This window comes from Conger conger, chromosome 11 (assembly GCF_963514075.1).
Source record: "Conger conger chromosome 11, fConCon1.1, whole genome shotgun sequence".
In the NCBI taxonomy this organism is placed as follows: Eukaryota; Metazoa; Chordata; class Actinopteri; order Anguilliformes; family Congridae; genus Conger; species Conger conger.
The window spans coordinates 50,764,075-50,777,141 of record NC_083770.1 but is presented as its reverse complement, the minus strand read 5'-3'; the positions used below and the strand labels follow the sequence as shown (position 1 = coordinate 50,777,141).

Sequence of the window (13,067 nt, the reverse complement as noted above, 5' to 3'; positions counted from 1 at the left end):
CAATGTTCTAGAACAAAGAGAGAGAGGCAGGGCAACCGAACGGAATCCTCACCGTCGCTCGGAGACACAGGCGTCAGGAGTGTCACCGTTACCACGGCAACTCCCTGGGGAGGGCAGGACAAACTCCCGGGGAGAAAAATATTTTGCCAGAGCACCATTCCAAGGCACGTACAGTACAGCGGGAACCTACTGTATACACTACTGTATACACTACTGTATATGAGCAAATCCCAAATACAGGCAACACATACTGACCTATATTACATTTCATAAGATGTTCACTGTAATTTGTCGACTAGCGGAGTCATTGTATTAAACTAAATCAGGATAAATAAAATGAAATATAAACCCCCACACAGAACTGGCACTCTGGGAGAGTTCTCCCGGTCTTGACCCGTACTGTGCAAAGCAGCACCTGGGCCCAGGTGTGTATGTCCAACAGGCCATGTGACAACCATTGTTTAGCTGACGTTTTTATCCAAAGTGACTTACAGTTGATTAGACTAAGCAGAGGCCAATCTACCCAGAAGCAATGCAGGGTTAAGGGCCTTGCTCAAGGGCACAACAGCTGCACTGATCTGGTCTACACCAGGACTTGAACCAGCAACCTTCCGGGTCTCAGTCATGCACCTTAACCCCTGACCTTACGAAGGTCACTCAGGGCGGGGTCAGATGGGCGCTGGGTCTGAGAGGTCAGTCTGCAGTCATCCTCCCCAGCGAGGGGGAGGAGCTGCTGTCACTCAGCTGGGGGACAGGGGGCTCTGTTCCACAGTGTTCTGCCAGCTGAACACACCCTCGGGTTTAGGATCAGCCTTTCAGAACACTTTGCCAGGCGTTACTGCGCTCACACAGAGGGAGCGATGCAGCATGAGGCTGAGTGCCTTCATCACTGCTAGAACACCATTACAGAACCAGCAGAACCATCACTGCTAGAACACCATTACAGAACCAGCAGAACCATCACTGCTAGAACACCATTACAGAACCAGCAGAACCATCACTGCTAGAACACCATTACAGGACCAGCAGAACCATCACTGCTAGAACACCATTACAGAACCAGCAGAACCATCACTGCTAGAACACCATTACAGAACCAGCAGAACCATCACTGCTAGAACACCATTACAGAACCAGCAGAACCATCACTGCTAGAACACCATTACAGAACCAGCAGAACCATCACTGCTAGAACACCATTACAGAACCAGCAGAACCATCACTGCTAGAACACCATTACAGAACCAGCAGAACCATCACTGCTAGAACACCCATTACAGGACCAGCAGAACCATAACTGCTAGAACACCCATTACAGGACCAGCAGAACCATCACTGCTAGAACACCATTACAGGACCAGCAGAACCATCACTGCTAGAACACCATTACAGAACCAGCAGAACCATCACTGCTAGAACACCATTACAGAACCAGCAGAACCATCACTGCTAGAACACCATTACAGAACCAGCAGAACCATCACTGCTAGAACACCATTACAAAACCAGCAGAACCATAACTGTAGAATGTCCACACGCCCTACATGTGGGCCTCATGAACATGCTTCAGCAGGAACCACACAGTGTGCCCAGGTTCTGCTTCCCTAAGACCACTGGCTGGACCAATCAGCCAGCTGACCCAAACAGGAAGTGAGGCATGTTGTAGGAGCTGGGCCGGTGACCTCAACAGGAAGTGAGGCGGGTTGTAGGAGTTTGGCAGATAGCAGGAATGTGTGATGATGTCATAATGGTTGCATTGTGTGAGACCTGGAATAACACTCTTCCATCACTGCTCACTGGAAAGCCCCGCTGTTCCCATAATGCCCCGCTGTTCCCATAATCCCCCGCTGTTCCCATAATCCCCCGCTGTTCCCATAATGCCCCGCTGTTCCCATAATCCCCCGCTGTTCGCCCTCCAGCCATGTCGAGGGACAGACAGACAGACAGACCACACAGACGGGGAGAGGACGGGTGATGGGGCAGCTGGGGGAGGAACCATCCTCACTGTAGCTGAACCTGTAGTAGCTGAACGTGTTGTAGCTGAACGTGTCGTCGCTGAACGTGTTGTAGCTGAACGTGTTGTAGCTGAACGTGTAGTAGCTGAACGTGTAGTAGCTGAACGTGTAGTAGCTGAACCTGTTGTAGCTGAACATGTGGTCGCTGAACGTGTCGTCGCTGAACGTGTCGTCGCTGAACGTGTTGTAGCTGAACGTGTAGTCGCTGAACGTGTTGTAGCTGAACGTGTAGTCGCTGAACGTGTAGTCGCTGAACGTGTAGTCGCTGAACGTGTAGTAGCTGAACGTGTTGTAGCTGAACGTGTTGTAGCTCGACCATTTTCTACATCTGCCACAGTTTGTTGTGGAAGAGTGGTGAGGTGTTTCTCCTGCAGATCTCCCCGTGTCACTGGACTCTAAGGTATATTATAGGCTGGACTATTTAGAGCAAGTCAGCTTTGGGATACGGTGTTTAGGTCAGCTCACTACCCCCCTGGTCCCGTTTCGTATTACCCCCACAGGACAACAACACAAAGCGCACAATCCCACTGAAAGTTTATTGTGATATTTGATAGATACAATACAGTGAAAAACAGACAGATGTGATTTTTTTTTTTTTTTACGGAGACAGAATGCAAAGCAATGTAGTCAAGTAAAAAGAAAAGAAAAAAGCATATATATTTTTTGCTTTGAAGAAAAAAAAAGAAAAGAAATCAGGCACGACTCAATATAACCATTATAAATACAACATGCTTTCAACCTTATATTTTAACAGTCCTATGAAAATAACTCTTCAAACTTACAATCTTTTCCTTTGCATACCTAGATACCTTACCTAATGTCTTTAGAATAACATTTCCTATAGATTAACAGGAGTAAATGTTGGAGCCAGTGTCACTGGAACAGCTTGTCGGCATGTCGGCCATTTTCTACATCGCCGTTTCTTCACGAAAATAAAAAGTAACTTAAAATAGTCCAGAGATGTTCGTCATTAGGACACTTGAGCCAAGCTGTTTTTGGTTTTCAGAGGGAATCATTCAGAGGCTGCAGCCCAGCTGAACGCTCTTTCAGAAGAATGTGTTTTTATTTGGTTCACATTAAACAGTGACACTGGCCTCCCGGGCTACGGGTTTAGAGGGCCTGGCGGGCGAACCCAGCTCGCCACACCGCTACGTCAGATTGGGCCTCCGAACAGAACCAGCGGAACCGCCCGACCATCTGGGCCTCCGAAGAGAACCAGCAGAACCGCCCGACCATCTGGGCCTCCGAACAGAACCAGCGGAACCGCCCGACCATCTGGGCCTCCGAACAGAACCAGCGGAACCGCCCGACCATCTGGGCCTCCGAACAGAACCAGCTGCCTAACTGTCTGGGTCTCACAAAAGTTTCAAAGGGAAAAAAGCAGCCATGTCGCAGAGAGAGGACCGACTACAACAGCAACATAAAGAGAAGAACCCAAGAACCAAAGAACACCAGCATACACAAGCCATAGATACAGGTACAGTCAACAAAAGTGCTTCAAGTCAGGGAAGGAACCCAGTAGAAAGAAGTATAAAACCTTAAATATGTTATTTTTATGTACAAAACTGTAACAGGGAAAATGTATAATCTGTTTCCCCCATTTGTGTTTTTTTCAAGTAGGATATTTCTGTAACTCTTTCATTTGTATTTTCTTTGCCTGGTTGATTAAAAGGTCATGTGACCAGACCGACCTTCTCTGTGATGTACACCAAACATGGCCACATTACCACAGACAACCCCTACCTCCCAAAAACCCCACCCTACCAACCCCCCCTCCCAAAAAACCCACTCTACCCCACCCCCCAGCAACACTTTTAACTTTAAACAATCAGGGATTAATTTAATCTCAGTTACCAACTGCATAAATGCCCCCCGCCCCTCCCCCGCCCGCCCCTCCCCATACCAGGATAACCCCAGCCCCCCCCCCACCCACTTACTCTATAAGCACTGAATAATTCACACTTTCACCAGTGCCAATAAAAATATGAAAATATTGGTTGATTCCATATCTATTCTCTTTATCTGGATAGATCTATGAAGTTTATGAATACATTTCAGACCTGCCTGGAGGCATCGATCGATGCGCTGGGTTATAACGCCAGGATATAACGCCAGGTTATAACACTGGGTTATAATGCCAGGATATAACGCTGGGTTTTGCATTGGGTTTTGCGCTGGGTTATAACGCTGGGTTATAATGCCAGGATATAACACCAGGTTTTGCATTGGGTTTTGCGCTGGGTTATAACGCTGGGTTATAACACTGGGATATAATGCTGGGATATAACGCTGGGTTTTAATGCCAGGTTATGCATTGGGTTTTGCGCTGGGTTATAACGCTGGGTTATAACGCTGGGTTATGCGCTGCACAGCAGAGGAGAATGTTTCTTTTGAAGAGGCACAAGATTCATGGCTCTTAGAGGCAAACACACACAGAACACAGAAAGCCACGATGAAAAGCTCCCAAACCGTGCTAAAGTGCAGAAGAACAAGGTCAGAGCCAGGGACTGGTTTCCTAATAGCAGCAAAGAGGTTTACACACAGTCTTACTCAAAGAAACGGGCGCTTTAATGCCTGCATGTTCTGAACTAAGGAACAGACTAGTAGTGTCTCAGAGGCACTCCAGAAGAGATCCACACCTAGGTGGAGAAATGTAAACAGAACAACTTCAGATCTATAGGGGCTGATTTCTCCAGCATCACTCACCCCCACGCGTAAACAAACTCTAACCAGAGTCTGATGCCATCGCTCAGGTGTCCATGAAAAGCCTGAAGAGGACAGACAGACAGACAGAAATACAGACAGAAATACAGACAGACAGACGGCTTTTGCCTCTAAACTCTCATGAACTCAGGGCCTCAGCAAAGTGCAAAGTAACTGCATTCCAGTATCTGCTTCCGCGACGTGTATGAAACTCACACAGACGTGTGCGTGTACACCTACGCACACGCACACGCACACGCGTGACGGCTACAGAGTCTGTGATGATGTCCTGATGTGAGGGAGGGAAAAGCGTGATTTCTGTGACATTCCCGTGACATTCCCGTGACATTCCCGCTAACGGCAGTTTCTCCGCCTCTCCAGTCCGGAGGTTTTACCCTCTTCACGTTTCTCCACCACAGAAGCAGGACCAGCCTAAAATCCTCACATGGTGAGTTGAGCAGGAGGGGGTGATGCAGCCGACGGGCTGCACCAGGTAACGCTGTCGCGGGGGGCGGGGGGGCGGGGGGGGCGATGTTTAGAGTGGGGGGGGGGGGAGTATCGGGGGCAGGGGGGGGGGGGTGATGTTTAGAGTGGGGGGGGGGGGGGGGAGTATCGGGGGCAGGGGGGGGGGGGGAGTATCGGGGGGAGGGGGGGGAGTATCGCGGGGAGGGGGGCTTGTTCATGGTGATGCTGCAAAGGGCGGCACCATGAGTCCCACAGATTGCACAGTGAAGTCATCATAAGAACAACAACAAAAAACAAACTGAAATAAAATAACGGAAACACGTTAAAATAGAGGGGGTCCAAAACACTACCCCCCCACCCACCCCCAAACTCTGCCACCTGCTACAGGACATCCTCCCCATCTCCCTGCCACTCTCCTGGAGACTGTCTGTATTCACCCTGCAGGCAGAGAGTCATGGGAAGGGCCAGTCACATCAGCCCGTGTCACAGGAGCCCCCCCTCATTAAACCGAAGAAGACTGAACGCAGGAACAGTGTCCGCTGAAGAGAAAGGGCTTCTCCTCTGAACAGTGGTCGAGACGCAGGACAGAACAGCACATCAGCGACAGTAACGGATCAGAACCAGTCTGGCGCCGGATCACACGTCCGTGTGAAGAACTGGAGCAGGGCTGTGGGTCCGTCTGCAGCGCCTCGGCCGGTCAGTTCTGTAAAAATGTCTTGTGTCATGAAGTTTGGTGCGTGAGTCTGGGAGACCGCCCTCCAGCGGCCCCTGACGGAGCGGGGAAAGGTCAGAGGTCAGACACAGGGGGCAGGGGGCTCACTCCCAGCCGTTGTCCTTGATCATGTGTGCCAGCTCGATGATGAACTTTCCTTCTTTGTACTTCTGACTGCTCTCGAACGCGTGCTCCTGTGAAGGGGAACACACAGAGCACGCTCAGAGCATGCCCAATCACACACAGCCTCCGCTGTGACATCACAATGCATCTCCATGGTGATAACACACCTGCATACGGTAACAACACACACACGCACACACACATAGCAGTAGCACACTCACACACACACACACACACACGCGCGCGCACACACGCACACACACATAGCAGTAGCACACACACACACACACACGCGCGCGCGCACACGCACACACACATAGCAGTAGCACACTCACACACACACACACACACACAGCAGTAGCACACACACACACAAACACACACACACACACAGCAGTAACACACACACACACACACAGCAGTAGCACACACACACACACACACAGCAGTAGCACACACGCACACGCACACACACACATAGCAGTAGCACACACACACACACACACAGCAGTAGCACACACACACACACACACACACACACAGCAGTAGCACACACGCACACGCACACACACACATGGCAGTAGCACACACACACACACACACAGCAGTAGCACACACACACACACACACACACACACACACACACATAGCAGTAGCACACTCACACACACACACACACACACGCGCGCGCACACACGCACACACACATAGCAGTAGCACACACACACACACACACGCGCGCGCACACACACGCGCGCGCACACACGCACACACACATAGCAGTAGCACACTCACACACACACACACACACACAGCAGTAGCACACACACACACAAACACACACACACACACAGCAGTAACACACACACACACACACAGCAGTAGCACACACACACACACACACACACACAGCAGTAGCACACACGCACACGCACACACACACATAGCAGTAGCACACACACACACAGCAGTAGTACACACACACACACACACACACAGCAGTAGCACACACGCACACGCACACACGCACACACACACACATAGCAGTAGCACACTCACACACACACACACACGCGCACGCACACACACGCGCGCGCACACACACGCGCGCGCACACACGCACACACACATAGCAGTAGCACACTCACACACACACACACACACACAGCAGTAGTACACACACACACACACACACACACACACACACACAGCAGTAGCACACACGCACACACACACACATAGCAGTAGCATACTCACACACACACACACACACACACACACACAGCAGTAGCACTCACACACACACAGCAGTAGCACACACGCACACACACACACATAGCAGTAGCACACTCACACACACACACACACACTCACACACACACTCACGTATTTCCACCCCAGGGTGGTTTTGCAGTTTTCACAGTAGATATCCGCCACGGCATGCAGTCCGGTGAGGAGAACCCGCTCCTCCGCTGGCCCACAGCCCACGTTCACCCTGCGGGGGGAGGGGGGGGTGAGCGTGCTGCTGCCCACAATGCACGGCTCAACATTCTACCTTTTAAAGTTACGTACACGGAGATTAAATAAACGACAGCACACGTGACCTACACCAGGGGGTGGGGCTACACCAGCCCTCATTAAGTGTCATTAAGTGTCGTTAGGCATTGAGCGTCTGCAGTATGTTGGCTTTGCTTTGGCTTACGTTGGCTCCCCCCCCCCCCCTTCTGATATCCCTATCCCGCATCTACCCAAAAAAACCAAATTGCACTTATGATGACTGTACGTTCATGTGTATTTTACTAGTTACGGATGTGTTGCTTTAACTTGTGGAAGAACCTATGCACTTGTAAGTCGCTTTGGATTAAAAGTGTTTACCAAATGACTAAAATGTAAAAATGTAAATGCTTTTTGGTGCAAATTGAGCAGTTCCTAGACACATGAAGATCTGTTCTGCCACGTTGGTGAGCAGCACACTCCCTGGGCAGACCAGTGAAAACGACACTATGCTCTGACATCTCTCACGCACATGTCCATAAATCACAGGCACAAAGAGGAGAGTGGATTTTGGATATTTAGTAAATTGACTTTTCCCATTGGCTTTCGGGCCAAAGGGGTAAAATGTCTACAGGTAAAGAGGGAGAGAACAAGGGGATACTCACACAGAGTTAAAGAGGTAGGCTCGTCCTTGGCTGCCTTGGAACGACTAAGAAAGAGAGAGAGAGAGAGAGAGAGAGAGAGAGAGAGAGAGAGAGAGAGAGAGAGAGATGTTAAACAGCAGCACAGTAATACAGAGCACACAAACTTCACTCTGGTCTCCCAAAGGAACACACACACACACACACACACACACTCACACTCACACACTCACACACTCACACACTCACACACTCACACACTCACACTCACACTCTCACACACACTCTCACACACACACACACACACACACACACAAAGCCCCTATTAGTCAAACTCAGTTTTGGTTGTGAGGCTCTGGCCGTGTGCCAACATGTGCATTAAATAAACATGTTTCTCTCTCCTTCTCCCTCTCTCTCTCTCTCCCTCCCTCTCTCTCCCTCCACCCCTCTCTCCCTCTCTCTCCTTCTCCCTCTCTCTCTCTCCCTGCTGTTGTCTGGCAGGTATATACAGAGCTCCTCTACACTCACAGACTCACAGAGTCAAACTAAAGCTGAGCTCCCTGTACACTCACAGACTCACAGACTCACACTAAAGCAGAGCTTCCTGTACACTCACAGACTCACACTAAAGCAGAGCTTCCTGTACACTCACAGACTCACAGACTCACACTAAAGCAGAGCTTCCTGTACACTCACAGACTCACACTAAAGCAGAGCTTCCTGTACACTCACAGGCTCACACTAAAGCAGAGCTTCCTGTACACTCACAGACTCACACTAAAGCAGAGCTTCCTGTACACTCACAGACTCACAGACTCACACTAAAGCAGAGCTTCCTGTACACTCACAGACTCACACTAAAGCAGAGCTTCCTGTACACTCACAGACTCACAGACTCACACTAAAGCAGAGCTTCCTGTACACTCACAGACTCAGGCTAACAGGACCGGGGCTAACAGGGCCGGGGCTAACTCTGGCTCCACTACTCCCTGCAGTACGGACCGATTTGAACCTGATCTTTATTCACACAGCCCTTCATGGGAGGTCCAAACTACCAGCTGCCCCACCCCCTCCACCCCCAAACTAATTATGAGCCGTCACATCACACCTCCGGATGCTTCATCACGAGTGAGCGCAGTGACGGACAGGTGTGAGAGTCACCTGGGACAGGTGAGATTGCACAGGGGACACAGCAGTGAACACCAGACCTGGTCAGTCACCTAACCGTGGACTCAGATACTATTCTCTGCTGAATGAATCTCATCTGGTGCAATTTCACAGGTTCAATACACCAGACAAGCTCAGTAAAGCACAGAAAAGTATTTGAATCCAAAACAATGTCGTATTTGACCAGGTCCGAGACATTACATTACATTCCATTACATTACACATTACATTACATTACATTAATGGCATTTGGCAGACGCTCTTATCCAGAGCGACATACAGTTGATTAGACTAAGCAGGAAACAGTCCTCCCCTGGAGCAATGCAGGGTTAAGGGCCTTGCGGATCTTACGTGGCAGGCCGTCCTACAGACAGAGACAGACCACTGGGAACACAGACCGGCACTGTGTCCCCATCAGCTGCAGGAGACTTTATCCCTCAAACAGGGAGGACAGGGAGTCCTTAGGGACAGAAATGTCTAAAGGCAGAAAGAGCAAACCCTCCACTTCCTGCTCACGTTAAATCAGGATTAACAAAATGGCCCCTGATCGCTGCAGACCAGGACGCGTGCCACTGCACGTTCTGAGCATTTAAACACATCATTTCCCTCTTTATCACTCCCAACCGGCAGCAGGCAGATCTTCAGTTCCCTGTGAATTACAGGTAGTGTATGCACCCTGTACTGCTCGCTATGCAACCAGTGTGTCCCAGAACGCACTGCAGCATTTATCAAATATCCTTCTGTTTAGAATACAGATACTCCCACTACCCTATGGCTGATCTGTAGCAGACACTCATCCTGACCAATCAAGTGGAGCGCAGTGCAGCACAGCGGTCACAGGACAGGTCTGAGCAGCAGTGTGTGTGTGTGTGAGTGTGTGAGAGTGTGTGTGTGAGAGTGTGTGTGTGTGTGTGTGTGAGAGTGTGTGCGTGTGTGAGTGTGTGTGTGAGAGTGTGTGTGTGTGTGTGTGTGTGAGAGTGTGTGTGTGTGTGTGTGAGAGTGTGTGCGTGTGTGAGTGTGTGTGTGTGAGTGTGAGAGTGTGTGTGTGTGTGTGTGAGAGAGTGTGTGTGTGTGTGTGTGTGTGTGAGAGTGTGTGTGTGTGTGTGTGTGAGAGTGTGTGTGTGTGTGAGATTGTGTGCGTGAGTGAGAGTGTGTGCGTGTGAGAGTGTGAGTGTGTGTGAGAGTGTGTGTGTGTGAGTGTGAGAGTGTGTGAGTGTGAGAGTGTGTGTGTGAGTGTGAGAGTGTGTGTGTGTGTGTGTGAGAGTGTGAGTGTGAGAGTGTGTGTGTGTGAGAGTGTGAGTGTGAGAGTGTGTGTGTGTGTGTGAGAGTGTGAGTGTGAGAGTGTGAGAGTGTGTGTGTGAGTGAGAGTGTGTGAGTGTGTGTGTGTGTGTGTGTGTGTGTGAGTGTGTGTGTGTCTGAGAGAGAGAGGGTTGGGAGTGCCAAATGTGGGATGGATCTACAAAGCTCTCCCATCTCTTAAATATGCGTGAGTTTGCTAGAGCTTCCTTCTTTTTGGACATGAAGCATGGCAAGGTTCCTCAGCCAGCGAGTCTGACCCAGGGTTCCTCAGCCAGCGAGTCTGACCCAGGGTTCCTCAGCCAGCGAGTCTGACCCAGGGTTCCTCAGCCAGCGAGTCTGACCCAGGGTTCCTCAGCCAGCGAGTCTGACCCAGGGTTTCTGGGCTTCTGGAGGAAACCCAATGGTAAGATGGACACACGCTCTGCTGGGTTGGAGGTCTGGTCAGACTGGCCTAAATCACCTATGTGTTCTGACAGGTGTAACTCTGGCATGGGTACTGGCTTACTCTGAGACTGTTATAGTGTCAGAGGATATTATCACTGACCAACTCATTAATGATGGACCTACAACAACTCAAACAACAACAACACTGGACCAGTTTACATTTACAGGGGAAACTAGCACTTCCCTCTGCTGACCACTCAGTGTCTCATTCTGTTTTAATAACTGTGCAGTTGATGAGGATATCTTCATTTACACAGTTAAAGCAGGATCACAGGTCCTACCATCTAGACTTAATCCCTCAATCTGGTTCCCAAACTCTCAGTCACCAGACTGTTTGCATCACGTTCAAGAACACATCACAGAATCTCTATCCCACATACTAAATGGCTGCCACGCATACAAGGGAATGCATATAGCACATAGCAATGCGCAACAGAATTGTGGAACTGTTAGCAAAGGATCTCTCACCATCATACCACTCTATCGTGAGAATGTACAAGCATTCCTGTGTCACTTCAACCATGTTCAACCTTTGCAATAATACAAATTTTCTTTACAATGTGTCTGCTATTACTCCAGACGTTGTTGTTGTTGATGAGGAAAGCAGAGTCCATTTTAGAGGTTGGTTATACATTTGATTTCAGCCTAGAAGAGGCCTTCCTCACTGAGGCACTGAAGTATCAGCCTCTGGTGTCAGCCATAGAACAACTTGGCTACAAGTGTAAACTGTTAGTTTTTATATTTGGTCTGCAGGAATGCCAGAATAGAATTGCGAGCAGCTCACAGGATATTGCTCCGTGTGCAATATGTAGCCGCCATATTTGGAGGCGGTGCTGCTACCTGTACTCCTGTAATTCAGCCTTTATAATCCTGCAATTATAATCCTAATTATTCGGTACTGTGTGCCTGTAGTGTCCATGTCATTATTCTGTACTGTGTGTCTGTAGGGTCCATGTCATTATTCTGTACTGTGTGTCTGTAGTGTCCATGCCATTATTCTGTACTGTGTGTCTGTAGTGTCCATGTCATTATTCTGTACTGTGTGTCTGTAGTGTCCATGTCATTATTCTGTACTGTGTGTCTGTAGTATCCATGTCATTATTCTGTACTGTGTGTCTGTAGTGTCCATGTCATTATTCTGTACTGTGTGTCTGTAGTGTCCATGTCATTATTCTGTACTGTGTGTCTGTAGTATCCATGTCATTATTCTGTACTGTGTGTCTGTAGTGTCCATGTCATTATTCTGTACTGTGTGTCTGTAGTGTCCATGTCATTATTCTGTACTGTGTGTCTGTAGTGTCCATGTCATTATTCTGTACTGTGTGTCTGTAGTGTCCATGTCATTATTCTGTACTGTGTCTGTAGTGTCCATGTCATTATTCTGTACTGTGTGTCTGTAGTGTCCATGTCATTATTCTGTACTGTGTGTCTGTAGTGTCCATGTAATTATTCTGTATTGTGTGTCTGTAGTGTCCATGTCATTATTCTGTACTGTGTGTCTGTAGTGTCCATGTCATTATTCTGTACTGTGTGTCTGTAGTGTCCATGTCATTATTCTGTATTGTGTGTCTGTAGTGTCCATGTCATTATTCTGTACTGTGTGTCTGTAGTATCCATGTCGTTATTCTGTACTGTGTGTCTGTAGTGTCCATGTCATTATTCTGTACTGTGTGTCTGTAGTATCCATGTCATTATTCTGTACTGTGCGTCTGTAGTGTCCATGTCATTATTCTGTACTGTGTGTCTGTAGTATCCATGTCATTATTCTGTACTGTGCGTCTGTAGTGTCCATGTCATTATTCTGTACTGTGTGTCTGTAGTATCCATGTCATTATTCTGTACTGTGTGTCTGTAGTGTCCATGTCATTATTCTGTACTGTGTGTCTGTAGTATCCATGTCATTATTCTGTACTGTGTGTCTGTAGTGTCCATGTCATTATTCTGTACTGTGTGTCTGTAGTGTCCATGTCATTATTCTGTACTGTGTGTCTATATTGTTTATGT

General features: G+C 48.8%; 1 protein-coding gene across 3 annotated transcripts in view; it reads right to left on the bottom strand.

Annotated features, from left to right (window-relative positions):
• Positions 1–5,453: 5,453 nt before the first annotated feature.
• The window catches only part of ypel1 (yippee-like 1), a 26,772-nt gene continuing 19,158 nt past the window's right edge, over positions 5,454–13,067 (bottom strand). For all 3 annotated transcript variants that reach the window (XM_061260555.1, XM_061260554.1, XM_061260553.1), the window contains exons 3-5: positions 8,178–8,221; positions 7,405–7,513; positions 5,454–6,089 (exon numbers count right to left, since the gene is read on the bottom strand). In XM_061260555.1, coding sequence (XP_061116539.1) covers positions 6,000–6,089; positions 7,405–7,513; positions 8,178–8,221 — 243 coding nt within the window. In that variant the 3' untranslated portion in view covers positions 5,454–5,999. The remainder of the gene's footprint in view (positions 6,090–7,404; positions 7,514–8,177; positions 8,222–13,067) is intronic.